Source organism: Nyctereutes procyonoides, unplaced genomic scaffold, assembly GCF_905146905.1.
Source record: "Nyctereutes procyonoides isolate TBG_1078 unplaced genomic scaffold, NYPRO_anot_genome, whole genome shotgun sequence".
NCBI classification, from domain to species: Eukaryota; Metazoa; Chordata; class Mammalia; order Carnivora; family Canidae; genus Nyctereutes; species Nyctereutes procyonoides.
The window spans coordinates 14,369,275-14,393,254 of NW_026575142.1; the positions used below are offsets into that span (position 1 = coordinate 14,369,275).

General features: G+C 44.5%; 1 protein-coding gene and 1 long non-coding RNA gene across 3 annotated transcripts in view; one reads left to right on the plus strand and one right to left on the minus strand.

The window, feature by feature from the left end:
- Positions 1-3,846: 3,846 nt before the first annotated feature.
- ITGA6 (integrin subunit alpha 6) overlaps positions 3,847-23,980 on the minus strand; it is an 83,872-nt gene continuing 63,738 nt past the window's right edge. Inside the window, exons 20-26 of one of the 2 annotated variants that reach the window (XM_055307835.1) lie at positions 23,125-23,298; positions 21,389-21,487; positions 21,186-21,296; positions 20,989-21,087; positions 14,053-14,178; positions 10,945-11,074; positions 8,471-8,604 (exon numbers count right to left, since the gene is read on the minus strand). In XM_055307835.1, coding sequence (XP_055163810.1) covers positions 10,967-11,074; positions 14,053-14,178; positions 20,989-21,087; positions 21,186-21,296; positions 21,389-21,487; positions 23,125-23,298 — 717 coding nt within the window. In that variant the 3' untranslated portion in view covers positions 8,471-8,604; positions 10,945-10,966. Of the gene's footprint in view, positions 8,605-10,944; positions 11,075-14,052; positions 14,179-20,988; positions 21,088-21,185; positions 21,297-21,388; positions 21,488-23,124; positions 23,299-23,980 lie in introns of both variants that reach the window. The other variant, XM_055307834.1, reaches the window with a different exon arrangement.
- On the plus strand, positions 8,498-18,649 carry LOC129498510 (uncharacterized). The gene is made up of 2 exons (XR_008662131.1): positions 8,498-8,635; positions 17,750-18,649. It is a non-coding gene; the product is annotated as an uncharacterized LOC129498510 (long non-coding RNA).

Genomic DNA, 23,980 nt, shown 5'->3' on the forward strand with positions numbered 1-23,980 from the left:
GTTCTTTCATTTGGGACATACTTCTTTGTCTCCTCATTTTGTGTCACTGTTTCTGTATTAGGACTACATCTCTCCTTGAAAGTAATGGCCTTATGAAGAACAGGAGGCCTTATGGCCTCCTGTTGCCCTGTGGTGCAGCCCTCTCCCGTGTACCAAAACCCAGCAGGAAGGGGGTATCTCCTGTGTGTACTGCAGTCACCCTGCTGATGTGTTCTGCGTGCTTTTCTCTTCAGTCCGGGTGTTCAGAGGCTCTCTTTGCTTGTTGTGGCCGGTGTTTTGTCCCCAGCTGGGGTGGGGTATGCAGTTTTAACAAAGTTCACACCAGTCTGCATATGATGAGACCTGCTGAGGCCAGGAGCAGGGCTGGCCTGGGAAGATCCGCAGAGCACACATGGGCAGGGCATGCACCTCTAGTAAGGCCTGGCGCTTCTGCAGGGCTCACCACATCGCTGCCGGGACTGAGGACCCGCAAAGCACAGGGCTTGCTGTAAGCAAGGTAAGCAGTGAGCGTTGGCGCCGCACTGTTCGCTGCCCATGGCCGTGACTTTGTGCTGGGTGTCAGGGAGACAGGGGGTGCCTGCCGGCTCCTTCGTTCCTGGAGAAGCCCCTCCGGGACCTGCTCCTCTGGGACGTGCTGTGAGATGAGCAAGTAACTCTCCCTTATATCCCCAGTCTTTTTCAGACGGCTCTTCCTATTTCTCGCGGGCTTTTGGCCATGCTAAGAGCAGGAGCTCAGCTCCCTTAATCCTCTGGGGTCTCCCGGGATCGAGACCACTGGTTTTTAAAACACCAGGGTTTAAGTCCTGCTGGTTGTGAGGACTCCCGAAATTCGGCCCCTCTCACTTTCAGAGCCGAATGTTCCCGGGGTTGTGGTGCCCCCGCGGGCGCTGTGGCCTGGCGCGCGTCTCCCTTCCCCATGTCCCGGCCCCCTCCAGCCAGCGGCCCTGCAGGCCCCCAGGGTGCCCCCTCCCGTCTTCCATGCGGCCTCTTCTCTGCATTTGGCAGTGGGGGCTGATCGGCCGCTGGGGGGCAGGTCTCGCGGCTTACACTGCGGCGGGGGTGGGGGGGTTGCGGGGCACCTGCGGGGCAGGGCGAGGCCTCGCTGCTCCTACTCTGCGTCTTCCCCACAGGTCGGGGGGCAGCACATTTGTCCGAGTCACCCACGTGGGAAGTGACAGGGAAGGGACCTGGACGGAGCCGGAGCCGGCCCGGGGCGCCCGGCCTCCCACCTGGAACCCAGGGACCCGCGGCGTTGCGGCCCCGGGAGCCCGCTGGAAGCCTCGACCTGGGGCTGGGCGCAGGCTCCCCAGAGGGTGCGGGGAAGCGGCCACGGGCGCCCGGCGACGGGGCCACGAGGGGGGCGGCCTGCGGTGGGGCGGCCTCCGGGTGCCGGCGGACACGTGCGGTCAGGACCGGCCGCCCAGTGGTGGTTTGGTCTTGTCTATTTTGCCTTTAATGGACCTTCAGTCAGCGATGGGGCCACGTGGGAGGGAGAAACGGGAAGTTCCACGCCCGCCTCCTTCCAACGGTGCGCTCTGAGGTTTGTTTTTTTAAGATTCTACCCATTTATTCACAAGACACAGAGAGAGAGACAGAGACACAGGCCGAGGGAGCAGCAGGCTCCACGCAGGGAGCCCGACGTGGGACTCGATCCCGGGTCCCAGGGTCACGCCCGGGCTGAAGGCGGCGCCAACCCGGCCGCCCTGAGTTCGGGTCCTGGCGGGAGCCGCGCCCCGCGGCCTGCGAGCGGCGCTGCCCCGACGGTGCGGCCGGCAGGTGCTGAGGGCGGGCGCCCTCCCGCCAAGGCCGACGTCGGCAGTGCCGAAGGAACCGAGAAAGCATTTATTTATCTTTAATTGTATTTACTTGTCAGAGAGAGAGAGAGAGGGAGGGAGCCCAAGGGGGGCGCAGGCCCCCCGCCGAGCCGCGGCGCTGTGGGCCCGATCCCCGCCCCGGGTCACGCCCCGAGCCGCCCGGGCGCCCCGAGAAGGCCTGGGAAACGGAATCCGCTCTCCACGTTCTTCCAGGTCCTAAAAAAAAAAAAAAAAAATCCCCGACTCCGTACAAAGCAGTTTGCAGATGCCACATGCTGTTTGCAGGTGTGCGCGCCAGCGTCGCCATAGGGGCGGGCGGTTCGGCCGCAGGAGGTCAGCCCGGAGGAGCGCGGCGCCCGCACTGCAGGGCGGCGGGTTGTGGGCGGGGCGGGCGGTGGGTTGTGGGCGGGGCGGGGCGGTGGGCGGGGCGGCGGGTTGTGGGTGGGGCGGGGCGGTGGGTTGTGGGCGGGGCGGTGGGTTGTGGGCGGGGCGGTGGGCGGGGCGCGAGCTTGTGGGTGCAGCCTTCGGGCCGCGAGGGAGTCGCGGGGTGTGACCGGCTCGGAGCGAGCAAAGAAGTTCAGGGACGATTTTAAGAAACTCTCAACGTCTGTGAAATGGGGAAGCGGAACCAGATTCCTATGCCTCCCTCCCTCCTGCCTGAACGTCCCAGCGGTTCCGAGGGCAGGTGCAATGAGGACAGGTCAGGGCTGCTTCCCAGTAGTCGCCTGCGCCCCTTACAAGACCCCAGGAGGTTCCTATTGCCAGTTCCTGTTCGACGGACGAAGAACCTGAGGCCCGGCCCTGCCAGGCACCCGTCGGAGTACCCCCACCCCCACTCAGGGCAGCGAGCCCCCCCCCCCCTCGTGGCGAGGATGCCGCTGGCTTCTCAGCTCTGGCTGCAGGTGCGCGGGGGGCGCTGCAGGGAATGGGGCATTTGCACGCGGACAGCAGAGCCCTTCCCATAAACACTGAGGCCACCCGACGCCCCCGAGTGGTTGCCAACCTGGGCTGCACCTGCAGTCGCTCTGGAGCCCGGTCCCCGAGGCCCGGTCGGGGTCGGTCTGCGGGATGTCTGGGCATTGCCGTTTTGTCTCAAATGTTCCCTCAACGTCAGACCTGCAGCCCAGGTTGAAAACGGCTACTCCAGATGTCCTGGGATCGGGGTGGGTTCTGGAGGCAAGTTCCACCCACACAGGCCCAGGCCCTGACCTTATCTGTCAGCCGTTGTTATCTTACTGCAAGATTTAAAATTCTGCTGCTTGAGATAAAGTGGATTATTTATGCTTGACAGCACCATCTGTTGTTTCACATAAAACTTTTCTTAGAGTCTTTTAGGTATTCCAGTATTTTATACACCCTGTTAGACTTAAAAGGAAGGAAAAGAACACCGGTTAATTCCTCCTGAAAGCCACCATTACATCATTTTAGTCTTTGGGAACTTTTTCGCAAATTGTGATTTGGTCCATTTTATACAAGATATGATAAGTAATATCATTACATAGACAAATGGCAGTGGAGTCTATATTTAAGAGTATAAATTAGCTATTGTGATGTCCATTTTTTTAATTAAATATCAGTTATCGCAGAAGTTCCACAAGAGCAAGAATCTTGTCTGTGTTACTCCTGTTTCTCCAGACCTTGGCCTGTAATAGGTGCTATAAGAGGTGCTCTACAACTATTTTTTTTATTTTTATTTTTTTTTGCTCTATAACTATTGAATGTGCAAATAAATGGATTTATTATACCAAATATGACTGTGCCCCCCCCCAAATAGCACTTTCATTGAGACCCTCTCTCATTCTTAAAGGTCATAAAAAGGTGTTGGGGAGGGGAGGACTGTTAATAATGGAGAGTTTTGGATTGCTTTTTCGTTTTTTTTTGTTTTGTTTTGCTTTTGATTTTTAGAGGGTGAGGGGCAGAGGGAGAGGGAAACTTAAGCAGGCTCCACACCCAGTGCGGAGACCGACTTGGAGATTGATCTCACAATCTTGAGATCGTGACCAGAGTTGAAACCAAGAGTCGGACACTTACCGACTGAGCCAGCCAGGTGCCCCTTGTTTCTTTATTAAGGTGCAGTTAACACACGGTGCTACATTAGTTACAGGTGTACAACATAGTAATTAGACAACTATATACATACATTATGTGTGTTCAACACAAGTGTAGCTGCCATTTATCACCATAAAATGCTATTACAGTATTATTGGCTACATCTTTCATTTCTGAGACTTATACATTCCAAAACTGAGAGCGTGCACCTCCCACTCCCCTTCACTACTTTGTTTCCTCTCCACACCCCCCTCCCCTCTGGCAACTGTCAGTTCTCTGTATTTATGGGTCTCTTTCTGCTTTTTTATGTTCTACATCTAAAGGAAATCATACGGTATTTGTCTTTGACTTATTTCACTTAACGTAATGCCCTCTAGGTCCATCTGTGTCGTCTCAAATGGAAAAAAAATTTTTTTATGGCTGAGTAATAGACCATAGAACACATGTACCACATGCTTATTCATCTATTAGTTATTAAACTGCATTTGTCTCCATTTCACAGTGATAGATCTTGTTTTAACATTGATTTGAGAGAGCACGCCAGTGAGCATGGGGTAGGGGCAGAGGGAGGGAGAGAGAATCTTAAGCGGATTCCCTGCTGAGTGTGGAGCCCGACACTGGGCTGGATCCCAGGACCCTGAGATTGTGACCTGAGCCAAAACCATGAGTCAGACACTCAGCCAAGAGTATCTAAGCTACCCCAGCGCCCCTTACAGTGACAAGATCTTAACAGAGCACTCAATATTATCTGCTAAGTTCTGGATGATGAAGTACTTGCCATCCTTGTAGTTTGAGACTTTTTTTGTGAATGTTCTAGAAGTATGAATAGTAAGTAGTTTTATCTGACCTCTGCTCATGTGGGTCTGTCCTTGCCCATTTCCATGGAACAGTCTGAGAGCTGGCTTCTGGGGAAGGGCAAAGAGAGGACTGAGGCCCTTAAGCTCTGCGGACTCTACAAAAATTGCACTTGGACGCCTCACTCTAGTGTCCTAGTTCAGCATTCCCTGGTCGGTTATGCATTCGGTTGCACCTGCCTCCCCCTTTGCACTGTGCTAGGCCAGTTTTTTCTCATTCTGGTTTCTGTCTTCAGATTCACTTATTAGAGGATTTAACCATGGAATCCCTTTATCACCTTCCTTCTGGGTGGGTCTGTTGGTTAACGCCTCTGTGGATCTGGCCTCAGCACTGGGCCAGATGCCTTTCAAAGTTGGCAGAACCTGTTTTTGTTTTTTTTTTTTTTAAAGGAATAAGAGAAAGAAAGCACTAACTTGCCATTTGACCATAAGTAGGAACTACTTACTGAAAGAACAGAGGCCTACTGGCTTTTTTGTGGTAGCTACTGTTTTGAAATCGTTCTGAAGTTCATTTTCTTCATCTCTTTGGACCTTGCCTTTTCCTCAGTGGGTGAACCATTAGACCCTACCCTTTGGTCTTAAGGAACTGCTTTTAATCATTTACTTTATGCTCCCCCTCCTGATTACAATTTTCATACATTCCTGGTTTCTCGGCCGTCAGGTTGTACTTCTGTGGAACCCAGCCACCTGGAGCAGTTCACTCTTCTTCCTTTAAATAAAATCCCAGTCCATCTTCCCACATTGTCTTTTCATGAGTTAGTGTACCAGATATCAGTTCTTATTAAGTGGTGTTCATTTAGGGTAGAACACTTGACCTTACCCTTACATCTGCTCCATATGCAGAACAGCCTCAACCCCAAGGGCATGGCCCATTGTGAGACTGTGGCAAGTGACCCATAATCAACAAAATGTTAATGTTTGTCAGTGGATCCAAGGGTATTCCTGTTTATCTACTACTGTCACTCCTAGGATTTTTTAAAAGAAAAAGGAGTAGAATCCTATAAAACATCGCCATGATATCCAGCGCAGGTCATTTATGCTCTAGCCAAACCACAGCTGCTGACACTTGTAATGGCAATTCCACACCAACCATTAATCTGGGTAGGTCCATGGGACTGTGAATAAAGGTTCATAGCCACTGGTCTGTCATTTAAAAGTACCCCTCAGATTTCTTTGGGTGGTAAAACCTGTCTTGTCTTCAAAGAACGAAGATGACTAAAATTCACTATGTGATACCAAGTACAGTAGAAAACTATTACTTGACAGATAATGCATTTTTTGCCTTGAAAATTTATTCAAGGCCATGGCATGCTATATTATCTGAGCACTACATAGATGCCTTATTTTCATTTATTAGATTGTGATAATCCAACTCGAGAAGGTTCATAAAATTGCTTTCATGAAGAAAATATTTTCAGGCCAGTCAGCTCTGCCAAAGCAATCCTTGGTGATGAGTAATGGCACAGCCGAACTGCTCTCACATCCAAAACATCTAAGAAGAAAGCAACTTTGCCATAAGAACTCTTACTCTTCACACCATGGTATTATTTGTAGGTATCTTGAATAAAACCATCTTGTAAGATTTTTTTTTTTATGATATCAACTGAACAGTAGAGCCCAAAGGAAGAAAGAAAACCTTCAATCACATAAAAAATATAAAAAACTTGAGTTTGGTTGGCTCCATGAAATAAGAAAGCAATTCAGGTTATTTATAATTTGAGAGCTTGTGTTACTAAGCAATAAACACTTTCATAAAAAAATTTATTTCACACTTTTATACAAATATCCACAGGTATTTTCTAATCATGAAATAATTTTACAGTGCTAGTTAGTATTAAAATGTATCAAATGCAAACAGACCAGTGACTTGACTTGAGATGACGCTTTTCAAAATAAACACCACTACATTCTTTGTTGCTGAACCACCCTTCCTTCCCTTTTAGGATATTCTTTTTTCTTTTTTTTATAACAAAGGTCTATAGACACTTTCAAAATATCAGCTGCTTGGCAACCTATAAAGCCAGTGCATTTGGTTACAAGTTACCTAAGCAAGGAACTGAGATTTCAAAGGCTACTATGACCTGTTTTGGAGAAATTTTTGTAAACAAAGTATCAATTGTAAAAATATCTTTGTGAATGAAAATTCCAAAGTTCAAGGAGAATGTCCTTACTATCTTAAGGGCATACGATTTCTGAAAAGAAAAAAAAAAAAAGCTCCAAAGCAACAGCGACACACAAATACAGTTGTATTTTGTTCTTCTGAAAGATTGAGATGCTGCTTATACTAGATCCAAATTAGCACCTGTTTGCTATTATTTCCCATATAACTTAACATTTTTTAAAATTCAGATTACCTACCCAATCTCTGTTGTATGTATAGAAATGTTTTCCTCCTCTGCTACTTCATTTTTATAATTAAAACCATGCAGTTAGCACAGTCCCAAAGTAATTTAGTAATTTTGGGGAATATAGATAAGGAAGGAAACAAAGCAAAAAAAAAAAAAAAAAAAAAAAAAAAAAAACCAACATTGACTCACTGATTAAATGATTCCAATAACATTTAAAAACATAAAAGCCATGATGTCCTGACTTTGGTATCAGATACTCAGTAGTCTCACACTGGATCGGTTTGGATCCACCATAGGCACCAACCCTTTCTTTCAAGTCCTGATGATACAGTATTTGCAGCAGGGCCTACGCTGCACCAAAGTTCAACAAACCCATTGTTTCCAAGCATTCTTGAAAGTTACAGCACAAAAATGCAGGAGGTCACACAGGGTTCTACCCTCAGAAATATCCGCTGTCTGATATAATTAAACATCTTATGGTTAAATCCTATTTCTTAATAGACTTTCACTTAAACCCAAAGTTTGGGTCGGAGGAAAGGGATGACGGCTATCATGAAGGGAGATATAATAACTTATAAAGGATTAGCTTTATTTTTTTTTTGCACTAAATTCAAACCAATGACCTCCCATGTTCTAATTCTGATTGTTTAATCCAACTGGGAGGGTAAACGGGAGACTCTTTGGCCTGTCAATGACAAAATGGTTTGTAAAAAAGAAAAAATAAATACGATATACAAGTAAGTATAACTAGCATTCAAGTCTTTTGCACCTATGTGTTTCAGTGAACAGAGAAGTGAAACCTGTATGTTATCTGGTGTGATGAGTACTCACACATCTAGGAAATGGGGAAAGATGGCAGGATGGCAACGTCACCTATTGCACATTTAACTTAAGATAGCACTTCGAACTGAAATACAACTACGGCGACGGCATAGTCCGGTGATGCGGGACAGTTAGCTTGCAGGCTCTCCAGTCCTACGGGAAGGATGGGTGCAGAGACAGTGCCCGGGGTGGGTGGGCACTCGCTCGGGCAGCGACTGGGCGCCTCCTTCACTTCAGCTACGCTGGGCAGGCCCTTCCCGCACGGGGAGGTCAGCTACACCGAGAACAAAGGCAACCCCGGAAAGTCAAAGTCAAATTAAGGCAGGTAAAGAAAACTCCATTCCAACAGTCTTAAATTTGGTTGTGCAAACCCGGAGCCTCGGGCTACAGGACAAGATCCACAGTGAAAGCTAAGTTCGTACTGTGCGTCGTCCTGTCTGAAATGAACATTCAGGTACAGAGCAGGCTCTTGGGTCCACTGAGACTTCTGAGCTGGCGAGGGAAAAGCAGTTGGGTACTGTGAAGCTTTTTTTTTTTTTTTTTTTTTGGCCCCTTTTAAGAGTAGCTTTCATTTTCATTCCAACTTGTGATCCACTGTTTTTTTTCAAGGTTATCATTGTATTTTTCATCTTTGATCTCCCGCTCTTCCTTCCGGATCCTCACAGCATGGTATCGGGGAACGCTATCATCGTACCTAGAGCGTTTAAAGAATCCGCACTGACGGAGGGGAGAGAGAAGTAGAAACAAAGTAAGTATTGATTGCAAGAGAAGCAAGTGCACAAACTGGCAATGTCTAAGCTTTCTGTTCAGCTACACCTACCTTTGCATGAAGGGGAAAAAAAAAAGGTTTCTTTTAAGAAGGAACTAGTAGGTTGAAAAGACCTAACAGCCAGTGGGGATAAACAGAAGACAGCTGTAAAACTAGAAGAAAAGTCTGTTTTTCCATCTTGTCTTTATATTTTGTAACCGTGTAGTAAGTCACCTCTGTACTGACAATTTCAGAGTTCTGGAACAGTGCTTTCATTTTTTATAATCAACGTGATATGTTAAAGACCTAATGATCAGATTATTTAGAACATCATTTCAATTTAAAGAGTTTTTAAAGGCCATAAATCAAAGATTATTTCACACCCCTCCCCCACTAACAAAATGGAATCAAATCACAAATATTTTACAGATTATTTGAATATGCCAGTGTTCAAGTGAGTCCATTTAAGAATCTTCTCTCTTCCAAGGCTAAGTACACATCTCTCATTAGCTACAAGGCAGTTTATATTGCCTGGAGTTCCTGTTGTACTTCTAAATTAAGCTGTTTCATTAATAAATCATGTACTATGTCCTATAATCAAATTAATCATGTGCCACAAAGAGCGTGAGGGAAGTATGACACTGCATTTCAGAGCATCCCTAATATTTTCTTTTGCAAAAGATGTTTACACTTAAATTATTAATTAATATATATTTTATTCATTTTTTAAAAAATATTCCATCTGATCCAAAGTAGACTTTTATTGAGGATATATCAGGAAACTTTTTGATCAAATTGAATTTTTAAAATGAATAAAATGTTTCATGGAAAAGATGTTTTTAATTTAGAAATGCAGTTAGAAGGAGGATGAGGAAGATACTTGGAATGGTCAGTGTTCTCATGTAACAGGAGCAGAACATTTATGTTGAATGATGTTATAAAAATGTCATGGGACAAAGTAAAATTAGATTCAGTCATCACTAAATCAATAGGAAAAATGGATCAAGAAGTTTTTGTTCTAAGACCATTTCCACATGGACTCCTTTTTTAATTTTGTGCAAAAAGCCAAAAACACCTATTATAAAATGTGGCTCTTGGGATCCCTGGGTGGCGCAGCGGTTTGGCGCCTGCCTTTGGCCCAGGGCGCGAGCCTGGAGACCCCGGATCGAATCCCACGTTGGGCTCCCGGTGCATGGAGCCTGCTTCTCCCTCTGCCTGTGTCTTTGCCTCTCTCTCTCTGTGTGACTATCATAAATAAATAAACATTTTAAAAAAAATAAAATAAAATGTGGCTCTTCAATTTTTAAAAAAAGGAGAAAAATCAAGGGTGGTTTATAGAACTGAAATGGAAATGCTGGGATTCATTGTGACAGTGCCATGGAAAGAGATCACAGGAGTAATTCCATCCTCTTATGCTCACAGAGATGGAAAAAGGAATTATCACCAATTCCTGTTTCCATGGATTTATAAACAAGACAAGCAAAACACGAACTTAAAATCAACTGAGACCCAAAGCTGAGTAAGATCTCTAGGAACATGAAACAAGGTCAAACTCCATTACAACATATTAAAACAGTAACTAAAGCATTTTTATGTTAGAATTTTGTATAATGAAGGTCACTTTGGCAAAGAACCATTTTCTGAAATTGGTCACCATGTCCACCATGTCAACAGTCATAGTTTGTCGTAATGGTCTTTGACCAGTAGTAGATACGCAGGAAAAGGAAGTTGCATGCTTAGCTAGCAAAAAACAATTTCTGAGCAACAATAAAAGCATTCCAAGCCATCACTTTATAATAAAGCAAGATCCAAAAGGACAGTGAGAAAGCCTTCTCATCAAGAGAAACACAATGTTTCCAACATGCAACAGGTTAATTAGGCAGTCAACACAAGCTTCTATCTGTGGGAAATTCCAAAGCCGACAAGAAATCTGCAATGATCTCTTATTCATCTTTGAAATTCCAAGTGGGATGCTATGTACTGGATTGACAACACAAGGAAACTGGGCTACCAGGGAGGTGTAATGTCTCCCTTTGTGTGTACACAGATTCCAGTCATCTTCATTGCTGTGGGTGATGTTTTACAATACAAAAGTAACTCACCTGCAACAAAAGACTCTGTGCATTTAGAAACAAAAACAAAAACTGAGCTTTCAAGTGAAGTAAAATAAATCCAAGCAAGGCAAGCCAGTGTGGACATTTGGAAACATCTGTTAATGGGACACACACAGCAAGCTGTTGCTCTTAAAGTTAGCCACCACAACCATAGCAGGTCCCACAGCTAGCAATTAAAAAACATTGATCAATTACCAATTACAGAAGTAGATCAATACTATGCATCGGAAGTAAGCCTCTCTTTATCAGACGGCTGAGCATGGATCTCAGCCTTGTGATATGTGGCATCATAATGATCTTTCTTATTTCTCTTGAAGAAACCACACTATAAGGAAGCAAGGTATTTAGTCAGTTTTACAGTTTTGTGTATAAGAGCTAAACAAAAGAAAATCTCAGATTTTAACCTGTTTTCTATGTATAGCTTGTTACAAGGAGACCACTATGGATCAACTAAAAGTGAACAGCCACCACACTATGTTACACTGTGACAGCAACCAAACCAACTCGATTACCATGGGTCTCTGGTGAAATAACTTATATAGAGGACATTCATTACCTAATTGACTTTTCAACTTATAACAGAAATCCTAAGGGCAAAAAAAACTATCCTAAAAGGAAAATTATATACCCATCTGAACGTAGCTTTGGGTGGCTTCTTCATGCAAGAGTATATGAACTCTAGAATAGGCAAAAGATTGACTTCTGCAGTTTATTGCAACAAAGAAATTTGCTAAGATTTAACACAAATACAAATAAAATAGATACTGCAATTTTCTGCCTTTCACAGTAAATTTTATAAAACAAATGCCATCTACTTGGGGCCTTTGGATTTGTGGGTAAATCATAATATTAATTAGAATATGCCATTATGAAAGAATGATTGCTATCATTTTCCCAAATTCTGAACCACCATGTAACCTCAAGTGGTAGGAACCTACGCTCTTCGGGTTAGTTCACTCTAAATGAACACAGAGATATAATTCCATTTTCTACTACAATTTTCTTCATTCAACCAGGAAGAACTTTTTCTATTTACTTGTCCATAAGGCTCCAGAACTGCCCTTTGAAATATAGCTTGGTCAAATAAATCTGCCCTCCTGGAAAATTCTGCTTCCTAGTCTGGAAACTCATTAAGGTAAAATCTAGATCTATTTTGTACAGTATGGTTAACTACTAAGTACATGCTAGCATTCAAATTTAAATTAAAAATGCCTTGGTTGCAACATTCCAAATGCTCAGTAGCCACCTGTGCCTCACTGGACAGTGCAGCTTCAGAACATCTCCACTATCACAAAAAGTTTTATTGGGCAGCATTGGTTTAAACCTTTTATCTTGATACCTACTTGTGACTCTTTGAACACACCCAGCCAACTTTCAAAACACATGCAGTAAATAAGAGTTGAGTGTGTAGGAATGCTTCCAGCTTGGCAACATTCTTAATATCCGTAGGCATGAGCATCCTTGTTTGCAAAATGAAGGTGACTTAAACCAGCCCGAAGGACTTTTCTACCTCCAAACAAAACCCTACGCAATATCCTAGTATTTAAAGCAGATAACATCAGAACTTCTCTGGTTGAAGTGAGGATATTGGCCCTAGCTTAATCTTGGCACCTATGTGGATGTGCAAAACTCAGTTTAAAGGTCACTGAACTGGAGTCCTTTCTGGCCCTTATGTTCTATGATTTTAAAACATGAAAACAAATAGTTCACTTTCAGAAAGAAGAGTATCAGTAAAGTAATGAAAATGGTCTTCATGTAGGGGGTTATTAAGGTTGTCTAATACTTTGCAGTTCCCTTGTGAGTTCTGGACACTTTAGAGCTACAAACAACCCAGGAGATCATACAGTTCAATCCATTACCTAAAGAGCTAAAGCAAACCATGCCCACGGAGATGAATCGCCTAAAATTACAGAACTTGGGTTTCTTAATTCTCAACCCATTGCTATGGTTTCATTAAGGACTGCCAATAAGACCTGCTCTGAAAAAGACTGTCTTTGTGACCTCCTCCAGAAAGCACAGGAAGCCATCCTCAAATATCAAACTTCAAATTCAGTTTTTGATACCAAAATAATTTTCAGATCATTTCCTGTGCTGGCCAGAGAAACCTGGGGCCTGAAATGAACATCAGAGGTAGGACTGGCTAATATCCAATGCAGGGAGAAGTCTGGGCATGAGCAGTCACCAAGTTGCATATCACACACCAGAAAATTTTCTCAGACTGGCAAAAGGAAGTTACTTGGGAAAATAACAAAAAAGAAATGTCCAATATTTGAAAGTGACAATATCCTGAATCCTTGTCAACTGTACTACTGGATCCAAGGGAAAGGATAAAGATAGTGTTACCCTAGAGATTGATTGTAGAGGTTCATGATCATTTAATCCAAAATCCTCTGGATCAATCTAGAATTTTGGCATTTTAGAAAAGTAATATGCTGCATACATAATGCCACTCTAATCAAAACATTGTTAGTTTCACAGAACCATTAAATAAAGGATAAAAAAAAATATAGCTTCTCTTCACATGTCAAGCTTTGCTGCCAAGTAAGTCATTACAAACTTTCAGAGTTTTCTGCAATTTGTAACTGAGAAGGAACTGTGAACCTCCATTACTCACTTGGAATAATCCAAACTCTACAGGCAATAATCTTTGGCAACAAAAGTATGGATCCACCTCATACACACATTTTTATAATGTAGACTCTTTACTGGCTGAAATCAAGGAGAAGATACTAATTTTACTTGCAGGACCAAATTCTAATGAAAAACCTATTAAACCCAGGTCTTCCTCATGTTTGAGAGAGGCTATGAGGATCCCCTTGCAATGGAATTATTAATTTCATGGTTTTCTATCCCTAATCTAGCTGCAACTGTCATAAGCCCCAGTGGCTACCATGAGCATTTCTTTACAGAAATTGAAATTAACACGGATACAGGTTCAGATTAAAGTGCTATCTAACAATTTGGCTCAGATTCAGAATTTTAGATAAATACTAAAGTCATAAAATTTTTTTAAATTATTTGCCAAACATGCTAGATTATGCGAAAAACACCAAAATTTTTCTATTTAAGAAACTCCTTATAATATACAAATAATACACTTTCAACTATAAGGTACTAGAGTTAGATGTACAGGTGTTCACTCTAAAATTCTCAAGTTTGTTATAGTTGGCATGGTTTCATAATGTTGGGAAAAGGGCAGCATTACAAAGGAATGTGCAGATTATCAGTGTAATAAATTCACTCTTTTAAAAAACGTCAAATAAAGTTTAGGTCATTAGAACTCAAATGCCAAATAGGACTTACCTTCCATAGTATAAACACTAAGAGAGCAAGCATCAAAATCCCAGCAAGTATAGCCACTAGGATGATCCACCAAGGTACTCCTGAATACTGAGCTACGGTCTTTGAGGGAAACACAGTCACACGAATCTAAGGGCATAAAAGAAAGCACCATTCATTATAAGGGGGTTGGGGTGAGGATTAATACCAGGAGTTTATCGGGCTCCCGGTGCATGGAGCCTGCTTCTCCCTCTGCCTGTGTCTCTGCCTCTCTTTCTCTCTCTGTGACTATCATAAATAAATAAAAATTAAAAAAAAATTAAAAAAAATAAAAATCTTTCAATTTCTTTAAAAAAAAAAAAATACCAGGAGTTTACTCCTAATTCTGCTTCCAGACACACTTTGAGCAATGCAGCCTATGGATGAAAGAGATGCCTTTTTGATGGGAGATCTTTTCACAGAACCTGGAAAATACTGGACTGTGTTTTGACAAAGTGTTTTGTTTTTTGGTATTTTTTTTTGTTTTGGCTAACTCATCTTTTTGAAACATGCTGAATCAAAGTAGAGAGAATTATATAATAAAACATCATTTTTCATCACCGAGTTTCAACAGTCGTCAGGACACAGCCAGTCTTGTTTCATCTGTATAACCAGTATCTTGTTGAGGATGATCATGTTCCTTTTTTGTTTTCAGTAATGGAAATAAAAGGGCCATTTTATGTACAATTAGCCTGTATTCCTCACTTGGATTTTAAAGATGTTGTCAAATATAAAAATAGAGACAGAGCTGCATTGCTGACACCATTTTAACTTTTCCCTAGGATGTCTAAGGACCCTCATGCATAAAAAAATTCCCTGAAATGGCCTGATGCATGTTCTACAATGTATTTAGACAAAGTAGACGCTCAATTTGTTCAGAGGTGCTGCAGAGCTGAAAGCAGCAGCTAATGAAAAACCTAAGCTCTAAATATTTGATAGTTAGCACATACTAATTAAACAGAAGTAGTGTTTACTCAGAAATCTAAAAAGTTGTTTATGGCAATTTGCAATAACTTGGTTACGTGCATTTAGAATTCAAGTGGATTTCCGTGATGCCAGGAGACTATTTTTCGAAGCTTGTAAAGACCTGATGATTGCTCTGAATATGATTTTGTAAACAGATTAGGGAGCTTCCAGTTTGAAGTTTCAGATATTTCTAAAGTAAGAGAATGTAAAGTGAAAGGTAAACAAAAAGTGTGAGCACTGAAGTTCTGAGAAGTGTTTTCAGTCAAGTACTCTTAGTACTGAAGCCCGGATGCTGCCTAAAAATGCTTCCATGTTGCTCTACTTCAATAAAAAAAGGGTCTCTGCACTAAAATACTTCCCTTTCTACTTCTACTAGAAAACAGCTTCTCAACCTCATTTGACTTCTAGAATGTATTTTAAAAGCAAGAGAACTGCCTTTTTCTGAACACTTAAGAAGAAAGAAGTCAGTGTTCTCCACGGCACGGCCTGTAACACCTTTATCAGCTACTGTGTTTCCTGTTGTGCTTTCAGTGAGGTTTCCCCTCAAACTGTCAGCCAGCCCCCAGGGGGGCCTCATGGTTCACTTCCCCTTGCCTGCCTTCCCCTGACAGGCACCCCAGCTTTAAGCTAAACCAACCCTTTCTTGAGACTACTAGGTCTAGCACAGGGGCACATCCACGAGGTGGGAAGCAAGCATGAGGAGAGGGCACCTGAGGGGCTCAGTCCGTTAAGCGTCTGACTCTTGATTTCAGCTCAGGTCATGATCTCAGAGTCCTGGGATCAAGCCCCACATCAAGCCCCAAGCTCCGCTCTGCCTCTTCCTCCCCACTCATTCTCTCTCTCTCTCAAAATCAATCTTTGGGGTGCCTGGGTGGTTCAGTCCGTTACGCGTCTGCCTTCAGCTCAGGTCACGATCCTGGGGGTCCCCTGTATCCATCTGGCTCCCTGCTCAGCGGGGTGTCTGCTTCTTCCTCTGCCCTTTACCCCACTCATGCTCTCTCAAATAAGTAAAAATAAAAATTAAAAGAATGTTGAGAGACTCATGATAAAATAGTGCACATGCCGTGACCCGTAGGCCTGCCTACTCTGAACCAAAACAAGTAATTAGCCTATGCTGTGTCACTTCACTCTGCTTCCCTATCTAGCATGGGGAGCATACAGTACGTCCCCAGGGGCAAGGGGACAACCTGGAAGGGCCATCCTTATTTTTAAGAATATAAGCTCTGATAAATCTGGAAGTGGAGAGTGAAGACTGGTCCCTGGCAGGGGAATTGGCCTCATCAACAGACCGTGTACCGGAGCCTTTTAAATGGCTGATAAAAAGGGGAAGCCCCTTCTATAAATGGCAGCAGCCTGACAGTATGAGAGCTGCACAAGGTCATTTTTTGATTGGGTGGGGGTGGGGTGTACACAGAAATACAGCTGAGACGTCTAGCCCCAAGTCTGGCTACCGTTTCCTCCAGATTTTGGAGTCTTTTAGAAACTGTAAAACAACTCACTGGGCATCAAAGACAGGACTGAAGCCAGGGGCAGAGCCACACTTTTAAAGGGCTGACGTGCTCTGCAAATCCAGGCTGTGTGCAAGGCCACACTGCAGTCCAGGAGGGTGAATGAGGCCAAGCCGCCAAGATTTTGTTTCCTTAAATTGTCAGCTAAAGTTGTTTCTGCAGGATAGTCGTTCTCCAGCTGGGGACTGGGAATAAAGGGGAAGCTAGCCTCGGAATCGGGTAGGGGGTGGGGGTGGGGGGTGACCAACTGTGACCAGCTTCCCAGAGCTCTGGTCACATCTTGCCACAGCAGCTGTTATTGACAGACAGAGACAGGTTAAGGTGAGTAGAAATTACTCCAACTCCAAAAACAATTTCGGGGTGGGTGGGTGGGTTCTTTAAAATTCAGGCATTTCCATAGGGATGACCTATGCCTGTGAACCTCATCCATTATGTGTCCCTGAAGGGGAATTGGGGCTTAAGCTCTGCTGACACATCAAATTCCATCACGCGTGAGCAGAGCTTAGACCTCATTCACTTACTCACAGCTAGAATGGTTTCCCCAAATCACTCTGTAACGTAATACCCTCTACTCTTACTGAACATCAGCGCAAGAAATCACTCCACGAAGGTATTTTCCTATCTTTCACAAAACTCTCTATTAAAGACCTCATTCCCTTAGTGAGTGTTCCACATATCAGAAACCCATCTTATAAAAGGATCCGTATCTCAAATTCTCTGAAAGAAGAAAGAAGCTGAAAAATCACCTTCCCCTGAAAAATCATGTGCCTTTTCTTTTATGTCTGGCAGCCAGGAAGCAGATACTCTTTTCCAACTTCTTAGGAACGAAGTGGGGGCTGTCTAAATACACCCAATAAACAATCTCTTCCTTCCTCTGCTCAATTCAACAATTATCTCTTGGTTCACCATTCCCTAGACCATGAAATTCTGAACAGTTCACAGTGTCTTATTGAACTTTCGCTTCCTTAAAATTTGTGCAGGGAAGGCAGTGTATCCTTAATAAGTGCTTGTAAACTGGATGGATTTAACTGATGCTAAAATGTAACCCTTTTTTCTGGCTCAATTAGGTGACCAGCTGTGTTATAACAATGTGTTAAAAGTGTTGTATTGAGAAGTAAACAAACAGCTCTTAAAATTGGTTGGGTTATAAGGCAACTAAAAGGTTTTTTTTTTTTTTCTCTTCTTCTTCTTCTTCTTTCTTCTTAAAGCCAGGATTAAAGTAAAAGCAAGGAGAACTTTTAATATGAAGATGGAAAGACAAGACTGAATTACCCCCACCTCTTCGGCTTCTGTTTCCAAAGAAAATGGATCTTCAGGCCGGGAAGGACAGATGCACCAAGATAAAGATGAAACTGAAACCCATAATATGGGAGAGAAAAAAAAAGGAAAAGCATCCTGACACTTGAATTAAGCTCAAATCTTTAGGCCCAGAAAAAGTGTGCCTTAAATTGCTAAAGAAATCTGTAGATAGGACATTGGAGCTGTTGTCGCTCAAAAACACAAGTCAGTAGAAGAGGTACCAGACGACTAGAGGTAAGAAAATGTCCCCGTTTTCAAAAGAAATGCATTCTAGACATAAGCTAGGAATCCGTTCATATATCTACCAAGTATCAAACAAGCCAATAGGATCACAGCAGAGACTCCAATTTCCATTAGCATACACGAGTTCTCCACACCCTCACATGAAATGCCCAAGAGAACTTGACTTGCATGTGTGACCAGCCACAAGACTGAGTACCAGCGCCCTGGTTTCATCACCTTCCAGGAAAGAAGAGCACTTGACGAGGGCGTGTGAGCCCAACATCTGGTCTTCCTCCACATGCCTGCAGGCCCTGTGACCCTGAGGGAGAGACAACCTCCCTTGGATTGTTTTCTCATCTGTATTTGAGATCTGGGGACTTGACAGGGAGTACGTATTACAGAACCAAAATGAACAGGAGCCCTGAAACCAACCAGTCTTCCAGGTTTCAATTCAGGACCCCAACTGGCATCCCCCTGCTGTGCCTGCTTCCTTTTTTAGGAGTACAGTGTCTACCTTGTCCTTCTGAGGTTTACGGGACTGCACACAGATAAAACGCCTAGTAAACTGTGGACATTTTATTAATGCATTATTAGTGTTTGTCCCCTTCCTCTAAAGTGTGTTCTTTTTCCAGCTCTAAAAACTCCCATGATTCTCCCGGTTACTGATTTAAAGTTACAGAAAGCAAGAGCAGCTGCCTCCAGTCAGAGGGGCAGAGAAGGGATCTCACGGAGGTTCTGGCTTAGTTGACAGTCCCTTATGACGCCTTACTGGTAAGAGGCAGAAAGGTGGGCTACAGTGGGCATGCAAAGATAATCTAAGGCCGGGGACCATGTCCTGGTGAGCCCGGAACAGTCCTGATTTATAACCCTTGTCCCAGCATCCTGTCCAGTTTACCATATGCCTCAGACAGATGTCTTCTAGTTTGGATGATAGAATTTTTTTTTTTTTTTTTAGATTTTATTTATTTGAGAGAGAGAGATTGAGAAAATCAGTTGCGGTAGGGGGGTGGGCAGAGGGAGAGGGAGAAGCAGACTTGTTGAGCAACGGAGCCTGATGGGCTCGATCCCAGGACCCCGGGATCATGATCTAAGCTGAAGGCAGACGCTTAACCAACTGAACCACCCAGGCGCCCCTGATGAAAGGCTGTGACAGCTAAGGGTCACTGTATTCAGAAACCAGGGCCCAGGGCGGCTCACTGCACTTTGAGCTTACTCACAGGACTGAAGCCAAAGCACTTCCTAAGATTACCTTGGGGACAAGGCTCACAATCTTTCTCCATCCAGTCTCTTTTTGCAAAACACTGTGGTCCATGACATGCATTCTATCTCAAGAGCACGCTACATACAAGCCTCCATGGGCTCCACCCCACAGGGAGCCCTTCCCAGTGTGCCCCCACAGCCACTGCTGCCAGTTCTGTTCAGTACCTTTCTCAGTTGCCCGGAGGAGAACACAGAAGGCATGCTCCTCAGCTTTGAAAAGGACAAAGCATGCAGGGATGGAAAGCTAAGAGGGGGCAATGGTGGAGACTCAGAACTACTTTGTGAACTGAAACGATGGACCACAAGCAAATCACACGAAACGTGAGCATACATTTAAAAGCATGCATTTAGGGTCAGTCCAGGTGGCTTAGTGGTTTAGCGCCACCTTCAGCCCAGGGTGTGATCCTGGAGACCTGGGATCGGGTCCCACGTCGGGCTCCCTGCATGGAGCCTGCTTCTCCCTCTGCCTGTGTCTCTGCCTCTCTCTGTCTCTCATGAATGAATAAGTAAATAAAATCTTTAAAAGATAAAAAAAATAAAAGCATGCATTTAGATTTTTAAAAATTTCTCATGAATGGAATATGGGAGCTACAGCTTGATAACATGTTCTGTTGAAAACACCTGGAAGTTTCAACAGAACAGAAACTGCTAGAAGTTTCTGTTAAGAAAGTATAAGTATAAATAAGAACAGTAGCTGCTAGAAGTGCAAACAGAATCTTCTATGTACACTGAAAAGCCAAGTTTTAGACTGACCAATAGTAGCCACAGTGTTGGGAGTCAGGGCCTCAGGGTGTGCTGAACGAGGCAGAGGACACACCCACACTGCCCATCCAGGAGTCACACCGCCTGACTAGGGCCAGCCCACGAAGGAGAGGGCCTGGCATGACAGGTAACTGAAGAGCTGGAGGCTTTGCTCTGAACAGTGAGAGACCTGTCCCAAGGGGCATGCCAGTTTCCTTCGGTTATTCCAAAGACTGCTACGTGGCAGAGAGAGAGAGAGAGAGAGAGAGAGACATGTTCCAAAGGGCTTGTTCCAAGGGGCGTAACCAAGGACTGACTTTGTAAGACTCAAGTCTGGATTCATATACAAAGAGATCTTTTTCTGATAACTACAGCTGGCCACCCATGCCATGAGCTACTCCATAACATGGTGGTTGCTGTCACTGGGGACAGTATGAGACCTGGGGTTTCTTTTTTTAAGATTTATTTATTCATGAGAGAGACAGAGAGACAGGGGCAGAGACACAGGTAGAGGGAGAAGAAGGCTCCAAGCAGGGAAAGCCCGACATGGGATTCAATCCTGGGTCTCCAGGATCATACCCTGGGCAAAAGGCAGCGCTAAACCACTGAGCCACCAGGCCCAGACCTGGGGTTTCTATAAAGGTGGGAGACACACCCATTCTTTCAGTGGGCCAGTGGCCCTCAAATCTACCGTGAGTACTGCAGAACTAGAGGAAGGACCCTGGATGTAGTTCTTTTTCCAATGATTCTATTAAAATACAGCTTGGAGTGGAAGTGCCTTAAAGAATCATCTGACTTCTCCTTGATGGGGGTAATGGTGTTGTGAGGGGGCAGAGTGCCAAGATAGCACGTCCTCAGGCTGTGGGCATGGGGTGGAAAAGGAGAGATGTGCTCTGAACTCCGTGAAGGCTGAGGAACCACTCACCTGAGTGCCAGCATTCGGCAGCTTGATATTCTCGGCAGCGGCGGCTACGTCAATGGAAGCCCGCACGAGAATGTCCAAGTAGTTCATTTTGGAATATTCCTGTTTGGACACAGAGTTGGCAAGTGGGTTAAGGAAGTGAGAAATGTCCTCAGAAATAGCAAGTGACTTCCAGGGGACAGCCTTGGGCAGGGCCAAACCTCTAGAAACGTGCTGTTCCATAACCTCGAGCGCAGAACAACAGAGGCCTTGCTGTCCAGCCCTCGCAGCGGGCAGCTTATGTTCACACAGCGCACATTCGTGCTGCAGTTCTGGGGAGAAGACAGTGAGAGTCAAAACCCAACGGTATGGGGAAGGCCTTCCTGCTGCCATCTGGCAAATACAGCCATTGAAAAATACTTACAAGGGTCTGATATTTTCTTTCAGCAAATAAGGAAAACTTTCTGCTATCCTCTATCTGTTTTTCAGCAATTTCCCGTTTCCTTCTTGAGTTGTGAGACTCCTGAAAAGAAATTATATCCAAAATAGTACTTAATGTAATTCTTTGTCACTATTGCACAGACCTCCTGAGAACTCCCTCCCAAGTGATGCCAAATTCACACAATCAGCAATTAACATTCACCCATCTCCTGTCACCCAAAGCACATAAATATTTTTTTTTAATGCCTTCCTTATTTATTCATGAGAGACACAGAGAGGCAGAGACACAGGCAGAGGGAGAAGCAGGCTCCATGCAGGGAGCCCGACGTGGGACTCTATCCCAGGACTCCAGGATCAGGCCCTGGGCTGAAGGCAGCGGTAAACCACTGAGCCACCCAGGTGCCCCCCACTGACTTTAAAACTCTGGTGAAGAAAAACAGGGCTTGCTTTGTTCTTCTGTCTCCTCACTAAGCTGAGCATCCTGGGACGAGGCATCACATCTCATCCCTGTATCCCTAGCACCCAGCTCGAGAACTGACACATGGTAAAAAGTCAGCACATCTTGAATAAATAAATGACACTAAAGAACAGAAAAAAGCCAAAAGGATAAGTATGTAACTTATTCAAAGTAGAGCACTGAAAACTAATCTGCATAAGAAGTTGTACAATAGCATTTTCCTTGGAAAATTAATACTGGACTATCTTGTTTCTCAAAGCTGATGAGCATAGGATCCTTCTATAAGCTACCAACTGTGAATGCTGATCATGCCCAGTCACCTCGGAACCTAAACACAGTAGTCCCCTCACTGCAATCTGTTCATAATCAGCCCTTAACACAAGGGTTTAAAAAAACTAAGAAAAAGAAACAGACATGCAATAACAAAGCAGGTCAAACTGGAGCCTAAATGATAAACCAGTAATAGGAGTGTGCAGCAGCAGCACAGAGCGGTTAAGCATGGAGGCTTTGAAAACAGGCAGGGCTGAGCCTGAATGCAAAATCTGTCTTGACTGCCGTGTGATTCTTAGCACGTTAATCTCTCTGAATCTCAATGTTCTCTCTGTGAAATGGTAGGGGTAAGAAAAAAACCTCGAGAGAATGAAATGAGAAAAGGCAAATAAAACGCTTAAGGCACAGTGCCCAAGACACCATCAATACTGGATAACTATTTTAGAAATTAGGAATGAAGGACGCTTGGGTGGCTCAGGGTTGAGCATCTGCCTTCGGCTCAGGGCGTGATCCTGGGGTCCTGGGATCAAGTCCCGCATGGGGCTCCCTGCAGGGAGCCTGCTTCTCCCTCTGCCTGTGTCTCTGCCTCTCTGTGTCTCTCATGAATAAATAAAATCTTAAAAAAAAAAATCAGGAATGAAAGCTGAGGTGCCAGTATCTTTTGCAATGAGTTTGGTTCTACTGGGAGCTAACACTGAGTGGATCACCCCAGAAGCACATCCCGGTCCTCTTTCTAGGTCACACTGGGTCCTCAAGCTCCAGAAGACGTCATTTCCCTCCACAAGTACCGAGTCACCCTGGCTAATGTGCCCCAATGGTAGTGAATCAGCAGAAATCCTCAGCCTGACCTCCTTATTCAACTATAAGAGAAACGGACACCAAAGCAGCAGCCGGCATGCCACTCGGTCGCCTTCCTAAGGAAAGTAATGATTTTCTCACAAAAGTTAGCTTCCTTTATTTACACTATGGAGACACAGGGTAAAGCAACGTACCTTTAGTTTCAGGAAGTTTATCTCACCCCGTGGCTCACAAGCTATCCTCTCCAATCCTTTGGACTCGACTTTCACCAAATAGAGCAACCATTTTCCATTGCTAATTTCTTTTGGCCACTGGATATTCAAGGTTGCTGTGCCGAGGTTTTTCAGAGGTTTACCCAAGTTAATTACCTGTTAGAAAATAATACGTATTATATCTCAGTGTAACTCTTTCATAAAATTAAGGAGCAGCTCCTGTTGCCAAGGAAAAAAAGCCAAAATATCTGGCATAATCCTACAATGAGAAGTATAGGCTCCAAAAATGGCCTACAGATAAATAAGGGTGCCCGAAATAGAGATTCAGGCCTAGAAAAGGTAAGAGAAACCACTGTTCATACAGCCCAGGAACTGCTGGTTCATACAGACCAGAATCCGCAGCTCCGGGGAGGTCACAAGTGTGCATGCGTGGCTCTGGAACCTCCCTGCAGGGCAGACAAGAGCCTCTGCTACGGTGGTGCACCAACAGCCTGCTCTGGGAAGCCCCTTCTGCAAAAATGACACTGCCTGTCTTCTACTACAAGGGTGGCTATGGGGAGCTTGGGTAGCAGCTGAGAGCGGGAGTAAAACCATTAGGACACCCATGGATCATGAGTCCAAGCCCGGAACAGAGCAGCTTCCTGCAGAAAAAGCCGAACAATGTAGGAGCTGTGTGTGTGGGTGTGGGGGGCGGGGGTGCTGGACTGCTCTGGAACCCAGGGGTGCCTCTTTCAGCCACACCTGTGCAGGTGTCAGCGCCACCGCCACCAGCACCTGTCACAGCTGTGTCTGTAATGCTGAGACACACAGAGCAGAACTCAGGCCCTTCATCCTGCTG